At 41.9% G+C, this 21565-nt stretch overlaps 1 protein-coding gene across 1 annotated transcript in view; it reads left to right on the top strand.

Annotated features, from left to right (window-relative positions):
* The window catches only part of DAPP1 (dual adaptor of phosphotyrosine and 3-phosphoinositides 1), a 162938-nt gene that overhangs the window by 83827 nt on the left and 57546 nt on the right, over positions 1-21565 (top strand). The window contains exon 3 of the mRNA XM_040418187.1: positions 15481-15614. Coding sequence (XP_040274121.1) covers positions 15481-15614 — 134 coding nt within the window. The remainder of the gene's footprint in view (positions 1-15480; positions 15615-21565) is intronic.

The raw sequence follows: 21565 nt of genomic DNA, 5'->3' as shown, positions 1-21565 counted from the left end.
CTGCCCAATCAGTGCTTACCAGTGGCAGACTATGCTGGGACAACACCCAGTTGACCTCTATTGCATACTGTAGAAGGAATCATAGAGGGGTGGGGTAGGGGGAATACAAGTAGTTACTGAAACATACAGTAGAGGTGAAAGACCTGCTTTAAGTGCACTGGAGGCTGAGATTCAATAAAGTGCCCTTTGTATTGAACTGCTTTACAGCCCCCCCCCCCCCCCCCCCCCTCTGCTCTGAGCCACGGCTGTCGTTGTCTACTGGTTGGATGCTACGACTGTCACTCAAAGCAGAGGGGAGGGGCTATGAAGCAGCTCGATGTAGAGAGTACTTCAGTGAAGGAGCAGAATCTGGCATGTTTTAACTACTCCTGATTAGAAAAGGTCCACAAAGGATATGTTTGTCCTGCTCTCCCTAGCCCCTACATAGTGCTGTCAGCAGGACACCCTGCTCAAAACTGCTGACATTCCCTTTAAAGGAATATTCCTCAACTCTTCCAAAGTATGTGTCAAAGGTTGTAGAAACAAAAATAATTACATATTTTCAGATAACCATGCTAGATTTTGGGAAGTAAAATAAGTCAATATGCTACTCAGAAGAAAAAGATGAATCCGAGTAACACCATAAAAAAGGGTTGACAAAAAATGTGTAGACTTATTAATAGACCTGTATGGATAGCTGTGTCATATCTAATCTAATAGCTGTGTCATATCTAATCTTTGATTGCAGTTCATATGTTAAAATTTCACACCTGAGGGCAAGCTTAATAGTGAATGCTTTGTTATAGAGTGCCTGTAAAATGTAACAGAATGATACAGGGCAGACATGTGCCTAAACAAGCCTGTGCCCTGTAACAAATATTGTTCATTCATTGCTAAAAAGACAAGATCGGCATGGCTATGGAGGCCTGACAGCAGAATTGGTTAAGAGATTTTTACAATGCTACCTCTTAAACTGGGCCCACCAAATATAAAAATGAGTGTGCATTCACATCACCGTATGTATTTTACAGTCCACAAAACGTGGATCCAGAAAAATACAGATGCTGTCTGTGTTGCATCCGTCTTTTTTGCAGACCCATTGTAACAATACCTATTTTTGTCTGCAAAATGTACAAGAATAGGACATGTTCTATCTTTTTTGCGGGCTACAGAACGGACATACGGATGCGGACAGTACACAGTGTTCTGTCCGTATTTTTTGCTGCCCCATTGAAATAAGTGTGTCTGCATCCGATCTGCAAAAAATGCACATCGGATGCGGAGCAAAAATACGATCGTGTGAATGGGGGTTTAAAGGGACATGCCTGTGTCAGCTTTGAGTTCTCAGACTCGGGTTGATGAGCACTAATTATATATATATAAAGAAATTCCACACCTACTGGATTCTGGCCATTTGTGAAGGAGTTTGTTGCTGTTTTGCCTGAACTGAATCCTATCCTAACCGGTATCTGTTTGATTGTGCTGCATGAACTCTGCCAGCTATTAACTTGGATTTGTATGCAAATGCTTCTGTTTCTCAATTCTGGTACCCTGCTTTGAAAGCACCATTTACAAGCCATAAGTAGTTGCTACTGGAGGATACTCCAGGCTTGGGTACACCCTGTACTATTGACTGCCAAGAATCACTTACTGAATATAGCCAGCAAGTAAAGACTCATATTGGTTCGAGACATGCTTTAGAGACCTCTTTTGTAACTGTAGACTATGGAGATTAGGTAACGTCGAGAGCTGTCTGAGACAAAGGAAATTATCTGAGTTGAGTAATGCCATTCAGAGCAGAGACCTTTTTGTCATCCATATTTGTGTGTAAAAGAGAGAAGACCTGTATATAATTTGTTTCTTTTGCCTTTAGCTGGTGGCCTAAGGAAACCAAGTGTCCCAGCGATAAGTGTGGGGCAGACTATGGCGTACAAACCTGATTACTGGTCATAAGTGATGTCTTTGCAAGTGTTCTTTCTCTGTGCTTTGGTCATCTTAATATATTTGATGTCACATTATAGACAGATGCTCTGTATAAATGTAGGAGGATAGAGGAAATAGATGTTTAGTGAGAAATGGTAAATTGGTGTTTAATAGGGATTATCTGCATTCATGTGATGGGGAAAAGAATTGGCTGTGGTGGTTCAATGTTGAGGCAATATAATGATGAGGAAGGACCTAGGACACATGGGTCCTTGCCTTAGCATAGATATAACGCTTCCTGACTGTTGGTTAGGGTAGGGTTCACATCACGTTTCTGCCATCCGATTGAGGAATAAGTTATAAGAAAAAAGGATACAAAAGCATAGCACACCACGTTTTTGTATCCTGCAGAGCCGGTAAAAGCCGTTTTTTTTTACAGTGGAACTCTATGGGGATGGATGCCACTGTATGGCATCAGTCTGAGGCATCCGTTAACGTTTATGTGTACGCTAAATGGATGGCAAAACATGATGTGAACCCAGCTTTAGGGTGTGTACTGCTGTGGGGAGAGCGTAAGGTGTGACCTATGAGGAGAGAAGGAAAGAGAACTGAGAATGAGTAAGTTTCATTGGAAGAAGTCAGTGTTGTGGCAGCAGTCAGATAAGGAGGCTATCAATGAGGGCCTAGATGCCGATAAGAGAGGGTCGACACAAGAGGTCCAGGGCCAGGAATCTATGACAGAGATAACTGCCTGAGTGGAGAAGAGTTTAGAGGAAACCATCTACGGCGAATCAGAAATCTTGTCAATAAGTTTGGGAAATGCTGTTCCAGACAAAGTCCCTCTTTAGGGCATTATGGATTCTGTCAAGGTCTGTTCAGGAAAAAACTGGTTTTGCAAGCAACTTCAGTCAGTTTTGTCTGCGATTGCGTTCAGTGTTTCAGTTTTTTCTGCGCGGGTGCATTCAGTTTTGATGTGTTTTTCACGCGTGTGAGAAAAAACCTGAAGGTTTACAAACAACATCTTCTAGCAACCATCAGTGAAAAACGCATTGCACCTGGACTGCATCCAGGTTACATCCAGAAGCAATGCGTTTTTTACTGAAGCCCCATTCACTTCTATGAGGCCAGGGTTGCTATGCTGTGATTGTCACGCAACACAGAAATGATGCGTGAAAAACAGCGCTCAAGCACACAGACCCATTGAAAAAAAAGGGTTAGGATTCAGTGCCGGTCCTATGTGTTCACTTCAGGCATTGCACCCGCGCGGAAAAAACTGAACAACTGAACGCAATCGCAGACAAAACTGACTGAACTTGCTTGCAAAATAGTGCAAGTTTCACTGAACGCACCCTGAACGCATCCGGACCTAATCCATCACGCTCGTGTGAAAGAGGCCTAAAAGTGTCAGTTGGGATTTTCTTGATGGAGTGATGCAATTGCTTTAGATGAAATCACACCTCCCACAAGACATCATGTGCCCTTCCTCTTAGGCCAATTTTACATACAGATTTTTTTTAAACATGGCTCTAATAAAGGGTTACATTCATTGATTAGTTACATTCAGTTTTTTTCTGGAGTGCTTTCTGGATTTCTTTTATATTGCCCTTTTTTATTTTCTCCTATGGTTTTGGGTCAAATGTTTAGCACTCCTTTTTCTTCATTTATTTTATTTGCAGTGCCCTCTCTAATTATTTTTTTTATATACTTGCAAAAATAAGTAAGTGAACCTTTTGGAATTACCGGAATTTTCCATTGATGCAAATAAAACATGTTCTGATTGTTATCTAAGTCTTTTATTAAGCACATACTGTATACTGTGCTGCTCCTAGTTACCTCTGTGTGCATCAAGCAACCGATGAGAGGAGAAGCACACACACCTATATGTACCACCTAATCAAGACCATCTTTTTGATAGGAGGGGCAAATATGCACAAGAATACTACTCCCAGGATAAAATAGAAGCGCATTCACACTTCAACTCCCTCAAGTCTATACTACAAACTAAGCAAAAATCTGAGAAAAGATAAAAAACAAAGATAAAAACATCCTGCACAATATGATAAATAAATATGCGATTGTCCATGGCTACATTTATTGTAAAAGTTGTTTGCATTGAGGTATATTTCACACTAACAAATCTTTGATGGGAATAACAAATTTGTCAGTAACCATGCTCTGTGTGCCTTAAACTGGATTTCTTTACTTAGATACTGATGGCTTACCTTTAGGATAGGTCATTAATATCAGACTAGTAAAGGTCTGAAACCCTACACCCACACCAATCAGCTGTTTTGGGCATTCACCAACTCTGAAAAATATTCAGTGGATGGAGCCTTCAGTACCACCATAAGGCACCTTAGTTCCCTTTCACTTGAAGCTGCAATAACCAGCATGGCCACTACAAAACCTTATTCTTCTGGCTCCATCTATTGTATATTTTTTTAATAAGCTGATTGGTGGGGGTGCCGAGTGTCGGTCCCCCGGGAATCTGATATTGATGACCTATCCTGAGGGTAGACCATAAATATCTAAGTATCTGAGAACCCCTTTAATTCAATGGGCAAAACACCTATGAAACCCACACTTCCAATCTCATCTCCTTAAAGGTGTTGTCCAAAATAATTTAAAAATCTTGGATAAGCCCCAAAATAAAAAAAATAAAAAAAATGTATTACTCATTTCGCAGTTTTCTCAATGGACTACCACTGAGTATGGTGATTGGTTTCAGCAGTCACATACCTTATCCAGTCTTGTCATTGCTGTTCTTTGTAAACTAACAGTGTCGGGACAACCAGATCAGTGCCACAGTGTACGTGCTGGAGAAAGGGGTGAGAATAACATTTTTTAGCCATTTTAGGGCTTGTCCATTTTAACAGAAATATCTTCTGCTAGTTAGGTGTTGGAGAAATGATTAACACAGAACTTCTCCTACTTTTTCTCGCTGCACTGTTGAAATGTAGATTTCCAGTAACTACTTTTATTCATGCTTATTTTTTGAGAAAAAAGGTATATGGGCAACATAAGAATTCATTAAAACATATATGTAGGCTATACAGGGGACATAAGCACACAGTGTAGGCCACTTTTACTTCAGCCATTAGCTCTATTGGTTCTGGTTTTATATTGTTATACACTGCATTTTATATGTTTATTGTAATATATCCTGTTCATGTGCACTGTTATTGCACTATATATAAACTGTGAAACGGGTTGACGCACAACCAGCTAACACTGAGAGACTTTGTGACTTTCTATCTAGGCACTTAGTGAGAAGTTAGAAATCTTCAACAGTTACTTTACGGGACTGTGCAAAGTTTTAGAGGGAAAAAAACAGACATGCTAACCTTTTTGACTGTCTAGTTTAGCTCTGTTGTTTACATTTGAAGACTTGTTTATGTCTGGAAAACTGCTTAATCATTCCCATAGACTTGTATTGAAACACTTCACACTTTCCCATGGGACAACGCTACTTTAGCATTTTGTAGCAGATACAGAAAAGCAATGTTTGGTGGTTGGAATACGGATAAAGGAATTTGTAGAAGAAATAATTATTTTCTTACCAAAAATTTCACTTTTTTGACAGATTTTCCATTTTAATAATTTTTTTCCAGTTACAAAGCAAGGGTTAACAGCCAAACCAAACTCAATATTTATGGCCCTGATTCTTTAGTTTACAGAAACACCCCATATATGGTCGTAAACCGCTGTACGGGCAGACAGCAGGGCACAGAAGGAAAGGAATGCATACGGTTTTTGGAAGGCAGGTTTCGCTGGACTGGTTTTCTTGACACCATGTCCCATTTGAAGCCCCCCTGATGCACCCCTAGAGTAAAACTCCATAAAAGTGACCCCATCTAAGAAACTACACCCCTCAAGGTATTCAAAACTGATTTTACAAACGTCGTTAACCCTTTAGGTGTTCCACAAGAGTTATTGGAAAATGGAGATTAAGTTTCAGAATTTCAATTTTTGGGCAAATTTTTCATTTTAATCAATTTTTCCCAGTAACAAAGCAAGGGTTAACAGCCGAACAAAACTCAATATTTATGGCCCTGATTCTGTAGTTTACAGAAACACCCCATATGTGGTCGTAAACTGCTGTACGGGCACACGGCAGGGCGCAGAAGGAAAGGAATGCCATACGGTTTTTGGAAGGCAGGTTTTCCTGGACTGTTTTTTTTTTACACCATGTCCCATTTGAAGCCCCCCTGATGCACCCCTAGAGTAAAAACTCCAAAAAAGTGACCCCATCTAAGAAACTACACCCCTCAAGGTATTCAAAACAGATTTTACAAACGTCGTTAACCCTTTAGGTGTTCAACAAGAGTTATTGGCAAATGGAGATGAAATTTCAGAATTTCAATTTTTTACTAAATTTTCCATTTTAATCCATTTTTCCCAGTAACAAAGCAAGGGTTAACAGCCAAACAAAACTCAATATTTATGGCCATGATTCTGTAGTTTACAGAAACACCCCATATGTGGTCGTAAACTGCTGTACGGGCACATGGCAGGGCGCAGAAGGAAAGGAATGCCATACGGTTTTTGAAAGGCAGATTTTGCTGGACTGTTTTTTTTTACACCATGTCCCATTTGAAGCCCCCCTGATGCACCCCTAGAGTAAAAACTCCAAAAAAGTGACCCCATCTAAGAAACTACACCCCTCAAGGTATTCAAAACAGATTTTACAAACGTCGTTAACCCTTTAGGTGTTCAACAAGAGTTATTGGCAAATGGAGATGAAATTTCAGAATTTCAATTTTTTACTAAATTTTCCATTTTAATCCATTTTTCCCAGTAACAAAGCAAGGGTTAACAGCCAAACAAAACTCAATATTTATGGCCATGATTCTGTAGTTTACAGAAACACCCCATATGTGGTCGTAAACTGCTGTACGGGCACATGGCAGGGCGCAGAAGGAAAGGAATGCCATACGGTTTTTGAAAGGCAGATTTTGCTGGACTGTTTTTTTTTACACCATGTCCCATTTGAAGCCCCCCTGATGCACCCCTAGAGTAGAAACTCCCAAAAAGTGACCCCATTTTGAAACTACGGGATAGGGTGGCAGTATTGTTGGTACTAGTTTAGGGTACATATGATTTTTGGTTGCTCTATATTACACTTTTTGTGAGGCAGGGTAACAAGAAATAGCTGTTTTGGCACCGTTTTTATTTTTTGTTATTTACAACATTCATCTGACAGGTTAGATAATGTGATATTTTTATAGACCAGGTTGTCACAGATGCGGCGATACCTAATATGTATACTTTATTTTTATTTATGTAAGTTTTACACAATGATTTCTTTTTTGAAACAAAAAAATCATGTTTTAGTGTTTCTATAGTCTGAGAGCCATCATTTTTTCAGTTTTTGGGCGATTACTTTGGGTAGGGTATGATTTTTGCCGGATGAGATGACGGTTTTATTGGCACTATTTTGGGGTGCGTGTGACTTTTTGATCGCTTGCTATTACACTTTTTGTGTTGTAAGGTGACAAAAAATTGCTTTTTTTACACCGTTTTTATTTTAATTTTTTTTACGGTATTCACCTGATGGGTTAGGTCATGTGATATTTTTATAGAGCAAGTTATTATGGACGCTGCGATACCTAATATGTATACTTTTTTTTTATTTATGTAAGTTTTACACAATGATTTCATTTTTTAAGCAAAAAAAATCATGTTTTAGTGTTTCCATAGTCTGAGAGCCATAATTTTTTCAGTTTTTGGGCGATTACCTTGGGTAGGGTATGATTTTTGCGGGATGAGATGACGGTTTTATTGGCAATATTTTGAGGTGCGTGTGACTTTTTGATCGCTTGCCATTACACTTTTTGTGATGTACGGTGACAAAAAATGTTTTATTTAGCGCAGTTTTTATTTTAAATTTTTTTACGGTGTTCATCTGAGGGGTTAGATCATGTGATATTTTTATAGAGCCGGTCGATACGGACGCGGCGATACCTAATATGTATACTTTTTTTTATTTATGTAAGTTTTACACAATAATATAATTTTTGGAAAAAAAAAAATCATGTTTTAGTGTCTCCATATTCTGAGAGCCATAGTTTTTTCAGTTTTTGGGAGATTATCTTAGGTAGGGTCTCATTTTTTGCGGGATGAGATGATGGTTTGATTGGCACTATTTTGGGGTGCATATGACTTTTTGATCGCTTGCTATTACACTTTTTGTGATGTAAGATGACAAAAAATGGTTTATTTAGCACAGTTTTTATTTTTTACGGTGTTCATCTGAGGGGTTAGGTTATGTGATATTTTTATAGAGCCGGTCAATACGGACGCGGCGATACCTAATATGTATACTTTTTATTTTATTTATGTAAGTTTTACACAATAACACAATTTTTTAAAACAAAACAAATGATGTTTTAGTGTCTCCATATTCTGAGCCATAGTTTTTTTATTTTTTGGGCGATTGTCTCAGGTAGGGGCTCATTTTTTGCGGGATGAGGTGACGGTTATATTGGTACTATTTTGGTGGGCAAACGCCTTTTTGATCGCTTGCTGTTGTACTTTTTGTGATGTAAGGTGACAAAAAAATGGTTTATTTAGCACAGTTTTTATTTTTATTTTTTTACGGTGTTCATCTGAGGGGTTAGGTCATGTGATATGTTTATAGAGGCGGTCGATACGGACGCGGCGATACCTAATATGTATACTTTTCCCCCCCCTATTTTTTGCCAATTTTTTTAAACTTTATTAGGGGAAAATTACGTTTTTGTTTATTTTTACTTGAAACTTTAAATTCTTTGGGGGGGAAACTTTTTTTTCAACTTTTTTTTTTTCACTTTTTTTTTTGTCCCACTTTGGGATTTGAACTTTTGGGGGTCTATTCCTTTACAATGCATTCCAATACTTCTGTATTGGAATGCATTGGCTGTATGAGTAATACTGTGTGTATTACTCATACAGCTTCCGGCCTGTGAGATCCAGGGGGCTGGATCTCACAGGCTCGTCACCGGAAGGCAGCGCGATTCCTTCCTTAGGCATTGCGCTGCCTTCCATGCCATCGGGTCCCCCCTACAGCCGCATGGGGACCCGATGGCACCGCCGATCGCCGCCGCAAACCGCAGGTCTGAATTGACCTGCGGTTTGCGGCAATCGCCCCTTGCATTTAGCCAAGTTGCCTGCTCAACGATTTAAGCAGGCACCGGGTTCCGATCACCGCCCGCCGGGCAGCGGTGATCGGAAATACACAGGACGTACCCATACGCCCTGTGTCCTTAAGTACCAGGACATCAGGGCGTACCGGTACGCCCTGTGTCCTGAAGAGGTTAAAAATGAAAATCAGACATCATATATTATAAGCTAAAACCAGCCCTGTACCTTACATAGATCCAGAGATCTCCCCATTCATTGTTCCACTCGTTCCGCTAGATTTTTTTCAGGCTGGCAGCTCAGTGGGGGTGTCCTTTCTCGGAGGGTGTATTCTTTCTGCTGACGCTCTTTTCGAGAAGATATGGCTGGTGACAGTTGAAGATGTAAAGTGAGTGCGTGCGACCACCTCAGTGAAGTGGACAGATAAATGAAAGGAAAAGAACAAACAGCAGGTGGTGATATACAGGTACATTTTATTGAATAACTCAGTGGCTTTTAATTACATGAAATTACAAAAGTATTCACATCCAGGTGCTGGTTTGAAAAATGTAGAATATTTTTTGTGAGACAACCCCTTTAACATACTTCAGCTATGTGACATGCAAGGTTTGTATAGAGTAAATCTAGATTGCTATTGGGGAGGTGATACTATTCTAATAAGGAGTACATTATCTATTGTTTATTGATGTAGCATTAGCATGCTTTTATGCAGCTGAGGTTTATGGCCCAAACCTGCTTGTATCAAACCTTAAAGGGAGTCCAAGACTTATCTCCAATGGCATTGGATACATGTGCAAAGTGCCGATGAAGCTAAAGATGTTCACTTTACTGTGCATGCGCTTGATTTGTCAATGTCGCAATTCACATGCTTCCTGGGCTCATCTCCCAGTAAATTATATCTGCATTTACTACACTTCGCAGAACCAGAAGGTTTGGGACCCTGAACCCCAGCAGCATGCTGGTGATTTAGTGGTCCAAAACCAGGCTCCCTTTAAGGTGGAAAAATACCTTAGATAGCTGTCAGTTGGGAAGAACTGAAGGACAGGGAATGCTAAAATCCAAAATGGCCAATGCTTCTTTCCCCCATTGAGGTAGAGTCAGGACACCCCATATACCTTTGATGGTCAGCTGATCCCGCCCAAATTACTGGGTTTGACCAATGTTCATCTAATGCACAATTCCACAACTTCATACGTGTCTGTGTCCTTACAGGTCAGATGAAGAGAATAGAGTGTCACTATTAGCTCTGTTCTGTCCTGCCTGCACAAATCATAAATATCAATGTAGGCCCTGGATGATACGTGTAAGCTCTGTGGATGGTACTGTTATGGCGGCACTATATGGCTTGCACTCCTATGGAAGGCACAGTATGGCTGGCAACTCAAACATGCAATTCAGACAACTGTTACTAATGCAGTCCTGATAAGAGGGATTCAATCTCTGGAACCTCCATATCTTAGGAGTACTATTATCCCATTCAAAACTGCAGAGAGAAGGACATGAGCTGCTCTCCATTGTAGTTTATGGAAGCTGTGAAATGCTTGGCTGTGTCAGTCTTCTACTGATAGGTGGAGTGTTCATAAAGTTGAACTCTCACCTATGTCTTTATGCCTATGTCAGATGGGAATTCAGGAAAATACAACTTAATGTTTTCTTATGACACAATGACATAATGTAACAATTTGGCCCTTGGACCAGAAAATATTGTACAACCCTGATCTAACATGTATGGCCACCTTGTTAATGGACCCCTTGAATTCCCCATTTGTTATAATATAATACAATCCCATAGGACTAACACCACTAGTCCCAGGCCAGCACTTGTAAGAGAGACAGAGGTGATGTGTTTGCCATTACAGTACCTTAAAGTACTTAAAAATATATAGCATTTTTCAAACCAGCCTCTGGATGTGAATACTTTTGTAATTGCATGTAATTAAAAATTTAGCATAGCTAGTGAGCTATTCAATAAAATGTATCTGTATAGCGCCACCTGCTGTTTGTTCTTTTCCTTATCTTTTGTCCGTCTCACTGAACTGGTCGAACGTGCTCAGTTTGCCACCAGCCATATGTAGTGTTAGTAGCTGTGGCAGTTACAGGGACAGAGCTACAGCAGAAAGGACACAGCCCCTGAGCTGTCAGACTGAAGAGAATCTAGTAGACCAATTGGAGCAGTGAATGTGGAGATCTCTGGACCCATGTGAGGTACAGGGCTGGTTCTAGCTTTGTTATTGTCATGTACTATATGATGTCTGATTTTAATTTTTTTACCCCCTTTAATTTGGGTTAAGAATCCTAATCAACTTTGTTGGCCTGCCAGTTGTGCTACATTGCTTATCGTGTCAAGAGGGCCACAACATTCATGAAGGTAGAGAATGAAAATGTAAAACTCTAAATATAGAAAATGTACTCTTGTGCCTCACTAGCCAAGTACAGATGCAAATCTTTGGGTATTTACATACTCCCACACTAAGAAAGATGATGGTATGGTAATGGAAATTAAAAATTTTCCATTTAACACAATAAAAAACAGACTTGCATCTTTCTATAGGCCACGGTAAGTATGGTTCTGTGCATTTTATGGATACTGACTTTGGAAAAATATTTCTAAGCTGGTCATTTTTGTCCTGATTTGAAAAACTAACTAACAATTCTGTAAAATATATAATCCTTGTACGAATGGATTGCGGGGAGAGTTAGTTATCTTGTCCTGCATCATGGAAAATATCATGTACATCATTTTAAAGAAGCCTTTATCTTTTTGCCATAAACCTTATCCATTTGAGGCTATTCAGACGAGATGTAGCACATTTATGGCGGGCCTTGGGGCCGAGCCTGTGGACACCACAAATGTTAGTATTAACTGTATGTCTGTATTATTTCGATTTTGCACGGTACTTTTATTAGATTACTGTAAGAATGGAACTGTTATGTGGTCCTTGTATGTTGGTATTTATTATTGGTATTATTTGAGTACTACATATTGGAATTTACAGATGTAGCCAGCATTACTTTAACACCAGATGCGCCAAGACGGTCACTTTAGCATAAATTGTTGTATTGCTGTAATTTTTTGTTGTTACGTTAACCTTCTCTGGCATATATTCAGCGCTCTTTCTTGTATGCTCTTATATCCAGCGGTTCTTTTCGTCGGGGCATAGCATATATACCATAACTTTGTTGGTGTCACGTACCTACCTGTCCATTCTCAGGCAGTGAGCCTGGCATCTCTGTTGCGGCATAGCCAGGGTCACTCCATTGCTTTGGCAACTAGCCCAGCTGACAGTGTGGCTGGTCAGCCTATCAGGGAGCAGGGATACCAGGCCAATCAGTGTCACATGTTTCCTGTCAGTGTAATTGATCTTCTTAGCCTCATTAGGGTGTATTATACTTTTGTTTAGATTCCTCGTATTCTTACACTGAACAAAAATATAAACGCAACACTTTCGGTTTTGCTCCCATTTTGCAGGAGCTGAACTCAAAGATCTGAAACATTTTCTACATACACAAAAGACCCATTACTCTCAAATATTGTTCACAACTCTGTCTACATCTGTGTTAGTGAGCACTTCTCCTTTGCCGAGATAATCCATCCCACCTCACAGCTGTGGCATATCAAGGTGCTGATTAGACAGCATGAATATTGCACAGCTGTGCCTTAGACTGCCCACAATAAAAGTCCACTCTGAAATGTGCACAGTTTTGCCTTACTGTATCTGGTGTGGCCAACTTTTGCCTCACGCAGTGCAACACATCTCCGTCGCATAGAGTGGAATGTTGGTCCACTCCTCTTCAATAGCTGTGCGAAATTTCAGAATATTGGCAGGAACTGGAACACGCTGTCGTATTCGCCGATCCAGAGCATCCCAAACATGCTCAATGGGTGACATGTCCGGTGAGTATGCTGGACATGCAAGAACTGGGATGTTTTCAGCTTCCAGGAATTGTGTACAGATCCTTGCAATATGGGGCCATGCATTATCATGCTGCAACATGAGGTGATGGTCGTGGATGAATGGCACAACAATGGGCCTCAGGATCTCGTCACAGTATCTCTGTGCATTCACAATGCCATCAATAAAATGCACCTGTGTTCATTGTCCATAACATATGTCTGCCCATACCATAACCCTACCACCACCATGGGCCACTCGATCCACAACGTTGACGTCAGCAAACCGCTCACCCACACGACGCCACACACACTGTTTGCCATCTGCCCTGAACAGTGAAAACCGGGACTCATCCGTGAACAGAACACCTCTCCAGTGTGCCAGACGCCATCGAATGTGAGCATTTGCCCACTCAAGTCGGTTACGACGATGAACTGCAGTCAAGTCCAGACCCCGATGAGGACGAGGAGCATGCATATGAGCTTCCCTGAGACAGTTTCTGACAGTTTGTGCAGAAATTTTTCGGTTATGCAAACCGATTGTTGCTGCAGCTGTCCGGGTGGCTAGTCTCAGACGATCATGGAGGTGAACATGCTGGATGTGGAGGTCCTGGGCTGGTGTGGTTACACGTGGTCTGCGGTTGCTAGGCCAGTTGGATGTACTGCCAAATTCTCTGAAACGCCTTTGGAGATGCCTTATGGTAGATAGGTTGCCTGAGATTGGTCTAGTTACCCTCACCAGCTTTCTTTATATATTGAGACCTTGCTTGTTTTGACTTCGGCTTTGTTTGTGACCTCGACCTCGCTACCTCCATTTGTATTTGACGTGACCTCTTGGATTCTGACCTCGGCTTTGTTTGTGACCTTGCTATTGTGTTTTTCCCTGTGTACTGCGTGACCTCCTGGTTTTTGACTTTTGCTTCCCTGACTCTGTTCACTGTGTTCCCTTTGCTTTTAGGCCCCTGCACATATTTAAGCTGGGGACTGCCGCCAAGTTGTACGCCGTCAGATAGGACAGGTCGTGCAAGTAGTTTGGGACAGAGATGCGGGTGGAGTCCAGGGCTGCACTCTTCCCTTCCTTCCGTGACCGATGGATTATCTCGGCAAAGGAGAAGTGCTCACTAACACAGATTTAGACAGATTTGTGAACAATATTTGAGAGTAATGGGTCTTTTGTGTATGTAGAAAATGTTTCAGATCTTTGAGTTCAGCTCATGCAAAATGGGAGCAAAACCGAATGTGTTGCGTTTATATTTTTGTTCAGTGTATTTTTGGATTGTTCCTGATCTCTGGCTCCTGACTGCCGATTATTCGACTGACACTTACCCCATCTGGTATTTGACTGTGTGTTCGTATCTTGTGTTGGTTCTGACATATACAGTATCTCTGGTTTGGCCTGATTTTGACTTAACTTTCTGATTCAGTCCTGATTTTGCCCGTCCGGTTTTGACCTCTTTCTATCTGATTATTCATTTACCACACTAGGTTTAGGCCCCTGAACTTAGTCAAGTCAGGGAAAGTCGCCAAGTTGTGGGTCACCATTTAGGGCGGATCGTGCAAGTAGTTAGGGACAGTGGTGCGGGTGGAGTACAGGGATACACACAGAATTCAACTGAGTAGCTTCCAACTTATAAAGGGAGGTGGAACCAGCCCACACCGGGCAACTATCACTAGGGCACAGTAATTAAACCCTTATCCCTATATACAGCCTCTGGAAAGGAAAATGCATAAGACACATTAACCCTCTAAGCAGTGGGCCGTCGGCTCAGTGCACACCCTCCACTTCACCCTGCCACGGCAATCTACTGACAAAAATATAAGGGCTTCCTTACTGTAATTGTAACATTAAGTAAACTGCTTCTGGGATGACTTATTGTTTGCAAAAAGGAGAGATCGTCATGATTTCAGAGACAGCAGCAGTGCCCTCTTTGCTGTGAAACAAGCCATCAGCAGCTTACTTACACACTTCACATCTCAGCCTACCTTATTGTTTTAAAAACAAAATGCAAAACTACAAAAAGGGATGCTCACTAATTTCCCCCAAATGCCAGTGCACAGTCTGCTACTACCGTATAGCAATTTCCAAATAATATAACAAAATAAAATGTGGCTGGCTCGCAATGCACTTAGTCAAACGTTTATTCCAAACTCATATCATATCACTTGTAAAACAATTGATGCAATCTATACACAATAAAAACAAAGTCCTTATTGTTTTGTAGTGTCATATGGATGAATTACCGTTTTTTTCTTATTTTTATTAGTTTTATATAATGTTAATAAAAGTTTAATTTTATATAGGTTTACCTATCTTTGTCCTCCAACTTCCACATTGATTTATATTGGTGGTATACACGTTTTGTAGTCATTTGAATAACAACTTCACTACAAGCAAATATCACTATTGCACCTGTTGCAGAGTCATAATGACAAATAATAACTATGACAGCAATGAATTTGATGCTACTGTAGGTGTGCACTCTCAAATCTACAGTACATGCACTTACATATGTGTGTTCTTCATATGTGAAAGTGTATCCATGATCTTCTGTTTGCCTTTGTTTTAGGGCCAAGGACTCTGTTAAACACTTTCAAGTCCATCAGTGTGATGAATCAATCAAATTTGGATTCAATGAATTCTTATCTGTGAAAGATTTTATCCAACACTTTGCTAATCAGCCTTTGATTGGAAGTGAATCAGGTACGTTACAGTGCATGTAGGAATGTTTTTCTGTTGGCTCATTCATTGGTTCTTAGTCTGTCTTGATCTTCCACATGACAGTGTGATTCTGTCTACATCTATTAAAAGGGTTGCTTCACTTCAGGAAATGTCATGTATCATGTAAAGAAAGTTAATACACGGCACTTACTAATGTATTGTGATTGTCCATATTGCCTCCTTTGCTGGCTAGATTCGTTTTTTTATCACATTATACACGGCTGGTTTCCAGGGGTTATGAACACCGCTGCAGCACAGAAACGAGGTGGCTGGGACCGAAGGTGCTCCACATGCAGGCCTAGGCACACTCCTGCGGTCCTGGCCACCAGAGAGGCCATTGCTTTTTCCAATAGTGTGCTAGCACGACCACCACTAATGGATTACAGGGTGGTCATAACCCCTGGATACCAGCAGTATATAATGTGATGGGAAAATTGAATGCAGAAACTCACTGCCTGAAAAGGGATACTAAAACAAAAATAATAAACACTTTATTTAGATAATAGTTTAAAAAAAAAACACTTGTGGGGCTTATTTGTGGTGTCCCACTACGTAAGGGTGGGCACTACTCAAGGGTCAATTGGGTCACGTTGTTCTCCACCTCCTGTGGAACATGGTTCTGGTATTTTATATTGCATTGTAATGTATAATTAATGTTATCTCCTATGTACCAGGCCTGTTAGGGGTGTAGTTCCTCTACCTAGAGTAGAGTGGAGTAGAGGGAGCTAGGGAACCCCCTAGTATATATAGTCAGGTCCAGTCCAGAGAGGAGAGAGTGTGTGTAGTCAGAAGCCAGTGTGCACTTTAACCAGAAGAAAGCTGGGAAGCAGCTTCTGACATGCAGCTAGATAGCCAAGGCTCCTAGCTTGCTTCCAGGAGAAGAGGTTGCCTCCTGAAGATATCTAGCACCTTGAAAAGTACAGTGCAGAGCCATTTTATCCAGCTAAGTAGAAAGCTGAAGGGCAGAATGATATTTACAGCAAGAGGATTTACACCAGAGGAAGGTTTACCTACCCAAGGATAAAGCCAGCTATAGGGCATACGGGCCTTGGAGAAAGCCAGACAAGATCTGAGGAAAGTACAGCCTGATCTGTAAGTGTTATACCCTCTGAGTATCTTGCAAAGACTTTGCCTGCCATTTGTATGAAGCCTGCCTGTATTCAACATTATACATATGGAACTAACTGAAGACTGTATATAGTTGAACTGTTCAGTAAAAAGAACTTCTGGTTCACTGCAACTTTGTGTACCTCAGTTATTCCTACAACAAATCGGTGTGCCACCGTTACCGGCACTGGCGTCACGAACTATAAGGGATGTTGCCACTGGCACATTAAACTTCCAACACCCAGGGCACCTCACCTACCACCTGGCCTGGTCCCTATACACAGAGAGTGCCCCAGAGGATTCATGTGCCAGCCTCTCCATCACTGCTGTACGCCTGCCCAGGGTAAATAAAAACTGTTAGTACCAAGAGCAACCCTCGGTTTGTTAACTACCCCTGTGACCTCATATTCGCTCATCCTGCAGGACTGGCGCACTGCATATTCCCCTAAGTATCACAAGCATATAACTTAGTGGAATCACAGTCAGGTGTGGAGAGGTCAAGGTAAGTATGCCCCTCCCCCCACCTTATCTCCGATTGGAGATCTACCAAAAGGAGTACTGTGCGAATGTGCCGGGGGTATTGAAATATTAACCCCTAGATGACTAACATTCGAATCCCCCACGGTATACAAAAATAGAGTGGTAAACACAGTCTGGATCTGATCTGGCCAGTCCTGCACACCTTGTTAGAGCAATGTACACGCAGTGTAACCACTCTGGGAACAACCAGAAAAGAATGGTTCACTCTGCATGACAAAAGAGTTGGCTCCCTAAGTGCTTTCTACGTGATTCATCAGGATTACCCTGAATCATCAGGAGCTCATGGAGCGCTAATAGATAGATAGAGCGAAAATGTAAACATCCAGGCAAACAGAATGACCACCACTGATGGTGTGTGGGCATCACCCACTGTAGAGGTACTGCTGATACACCTAAACTAACTGTAAAAGTGCCGCTGATACACCTAACTTCACCAGTAAACAAAGGCACAATACCGCAAAAATAGTTACCAAGTTCATTGGTCCACTTTATCGACGACATTTTTGTTATCTGGAACGGTGATGAAGCTTAGATCCATAGTTTTGTGGCAGCTCTAAATATCAATGACCTTGGTCTTAATTACACAGCAGAAATCCACAAGGAACAGATCACCTTCCTGGGCCGTACAATCCAGAAGGAGCAGGATGGTTACTTGAGTACAAACATTTTTCGTAAGCCCACGGCCACAAACACATTTCTGCACTGGCAAAGCTGGCATCCTCATGCCCTTAGAAGAGGTAAACTAAAGGGCCAATATTTAAGGATCTGGCGGAACTGCACTGATCTAGACAAATACCATTTGGCCGCCAAAGACCTTGAGAATATATTTAAAGACGAGGTTACCCGACTAAGGTTCTCCACGCCGCACATCACCACCCCTTGTGTAGCAATAGAAATGACTTGCTGAATCCAAGGGATAGATCGCACAAGCATAACACTCCTCGGATCATTATCACCTATGACTGTGCATATGAGGAAGTGCAACACATGCTCAATACCTATTGAAGTACCTTGGCCTCTGACCCGGACATAGGTGATTGGGTGGGTAAGTCCCCAGCGATTACCTATCGGCGTGGACGGAACTTGAAAGATAGGTTAGTTCACAGTTTCTTTGAAACGCCTAATAGGGAGACGTGGCTAACCAACATCCTGAAGGGTACATATAGATGCGGGAATTGTATTGGCTATGATTTTCCCCTACAAGGCAATCAACTCAGATGCTCACAGACAGAAAAAAATTTCACCATCCGATCATTTGTGAATTGTAAAACCTCCGGTATGGTCTACCTCATCACATGTGAATGTGGGATCCAATATGTGGGTAAGACCATCCGAGAATTCAGACGCCAGATTGGTGAACATATTGGTGACATCCGGAATGATAGGGACACTCCAATTGCCAAACATGTGAGGACGTCACATGTGGCAAATCCTAGAGTCCTTAAATTCCAGGGTGTAGAAGTGGTACGGCGATCACTGCAGGGTAGCAACTTTGACTAGCGTGTCCTGAGGAAGGAGACGCAGTGGCTATTTAGGCTGTTGACACTGAAACCAAAGGGGCTAAATGACCAGATGTAATTTACTCCATTTATTTTTCCAGACTGGCAGCCCTCAGGGAGGTTCAACCTAGGCCCTGCGTTTATTGCCTCTTTAGGGTGCCGTAGCCCCTAGTTCGCCATTTGGCATGTTTGATCTTATCCACCCACAGATCGGCCTGGTTCTGTCTATTCCTTACAACTTATGTTATTCTGTGGCTATTTTTATCATTTCTTTCCAGCATGGGCTGATGTATTGCTGGAGCTCATCATATACATGCCTAGGATTTGATATCCTAGGTCAGGGGCATCTAGCAGTTTCTATTCGTAGATTTTGTCCCCCTCCCGATTACCCATATATTACCTTCCCTGTGGGAGTAACATGTACCCTGTTATACCAGACAGTCCGGAAGCCGCACTACTCAGTGCTCCCCCCGGTTTGTAATTGGGTCTATAGTGGATAACAACTTGCTCATACGGCCCCTAGTTCATTGCAGGTCACATCTGGCTCCGCTTTTGCGTGATATAGCCAGCCTTTATGTGGCCTCATGATCTGTATTACTACAGTGTCATTTATTATACACTGGTGCAGGGGCCTTGATAATATCCCCATTTGAATTATTTTTGTTCTGTTTGCCCATTTGTCCCTACTCTCCCGTTCTGTGCCGCCTTCTCCCCCGTTCTTTATATTACCTGGTCGGAACCTATACACCAAGCGTTGCACCAGTACAGGGGGCGGTCCCCCCCTGATCTTTGAGTGCCCCATGATAGGCTTTTCTCTGTTGTGATGGGCTGGGCTTTTCTTTTTTCAGGCGCACGTGGAGGTGCGCGCGCCACGGCCACACCAGTGCCGGACGCGCGGCCTCAGCACACCAACTAGGGCAGCGCTACTGTAGTTAGGTGTATCAGCAGCACTTTTACAGTTAGTTTAGGTGTATCAGCAGTACCTCTGCAGTGGGTGATGCCCACACACCATCAGCGGTGGTCATCCTTTTTGCCTGGATGTTTACATCTTCACTCTTTCTATTAGCGCTCCTTGAGCTCCTGATGATTCAGGGTAATCCTGATGAAACGCGTAAAGCGCACTTAGGGAGACAACTCTTGTCAAGCAGAGTGAACCATTCTTTTCTGGTTGTTCCCAGTGTGGTTACACTGGGTGTACATTGCTCTAACAGGGGGTGCAGGAGTGGCCAGATCAGATCCAGACTGTGTTTACCACCCTATTTTTGTATACCTTGGGAGATTCGAATGTTAGGGTACTTTCACACTTGCGTTGTTGGATTCCGGCAGGCAGTTCCGTCGCTGGAACTGCCCGCTGGATCCGGCAATCTGTATGCAAACGGATAACATTTGTAGACGGATCCGTCTCACAAATGCATTGCAATACCGGATCCGTCTCTCCGATTGTCATCCGTAAAAACGGACCCGGTATTTATCTTTTTCACATTTTTAAAGGTCTGCGCATGCGCAGACCGCAAAACCAGATCCGTTTTTCCAGAACAATTGGGGCATTAATGCATTTCAATGGAAAATAATGCCGGATCCGGCATTCCAGCAAGTGTTCCGGAATTTTGGACAGAGAAAATACCGCAGCATGCTGTGTGAAAGTACCCTAAGTCATCCAGGGGTTAATATTTCAGTACCCTGGCACATTTGCACAGTGTCCCATCGGAGATAAGGTGGGAGGCATACTTACCTTGATCTCTCCACACCTGACTATGATTCCACCAAGTTATATGCCTGTGATACTTAGGGGAATAAGCCCCACAAGTGTTTTTTTTTAACTATTATTTAAATAAAGTGTTTATTATTTTCGTTTTAGTATCCCTTTTCAGGCAGTGAGTTTTAGTTTACAAGTGGATACATACCGCATTTATTCAGAATTTTTCTGTGGCTTTAGAAAATGAATCCAGCCAGCAAATGAGGCAATATGGACAATCACAATACATTAGTAAGTGGCTTGTATTAACTTTCTCTACATGATGAATGCCACTTAACCCCTTTAACACTGGCAATACCACTCACTAAAACCACCATTTTCAGTGAGATCAGCCAACCATCTAATATGTTTGGGGCCTCTCAACTCTCCCCTGACATCTGCCTCAACATGCTCAATACTTTTGTTCTAGGGGAGATACACTGCTACCAGAGGCATCCTACAGTGCTTTACTCCCCTCACCCTATAGAGAAAAAAGACGGACTGAAGACTGGTTGAGCCTAGTTGCAGACTAGCGTCAGGGATCCGGCAGGGAACATGGCAATGCCGGAGTGGTCAGAGGTCCAGCAGGCTGTTCTCTGCCAGATCGCTGACACTAGTGTGCAACTTGACAAGAAGTTAGCCGTCAGAACGGAGACTGGATGGAATCGAGCATTTTGCAGATTACTATAATACATGACAGCTGCAGAAGAAAAGCTGTTAGAATTTGTAATAAAAAAATCACGTAAATGTTTCACATAATATACTGTATATAATGCAAAAAAATGCAGTGTGTCCATAGTGTCGTCGCAATTCATGCGACTCTCCTTCTTCTTTGTGTGGTGCCAAATCAATTAGAAGAATAAGTATGTGTACAGCATACTGCTTTATAATGAGACCAGACACTAGGTGGTTTCATTGAAAGCATCTTCTCATCTTCCCTCAGCCATGATGGAAGAGCAGGCGAGAGAGACTTTTATTCACAGTACATTCCCTTAAATAGCAGACATGACATCACAAAAGGGGTGTTCCTTAAGAAGAGACTATTGGCTACT

This window comes from Bufo bufo, chromosome 2, assembly GCF_905171765.1.
Source record: "Bufo bufo chromosome 2, aBufBuf1.1, whole genome shotgun sequence".
NCBI lineage: Eukaryota > Metazoa > Chordata > Amphibia > Anura > Bufonidae > Bufo > Bufo bufo.
Note: the sequence above shows the minus strand (reverse complement) of the source record. Positions and strands in the feature narration are given on the sequence as shown.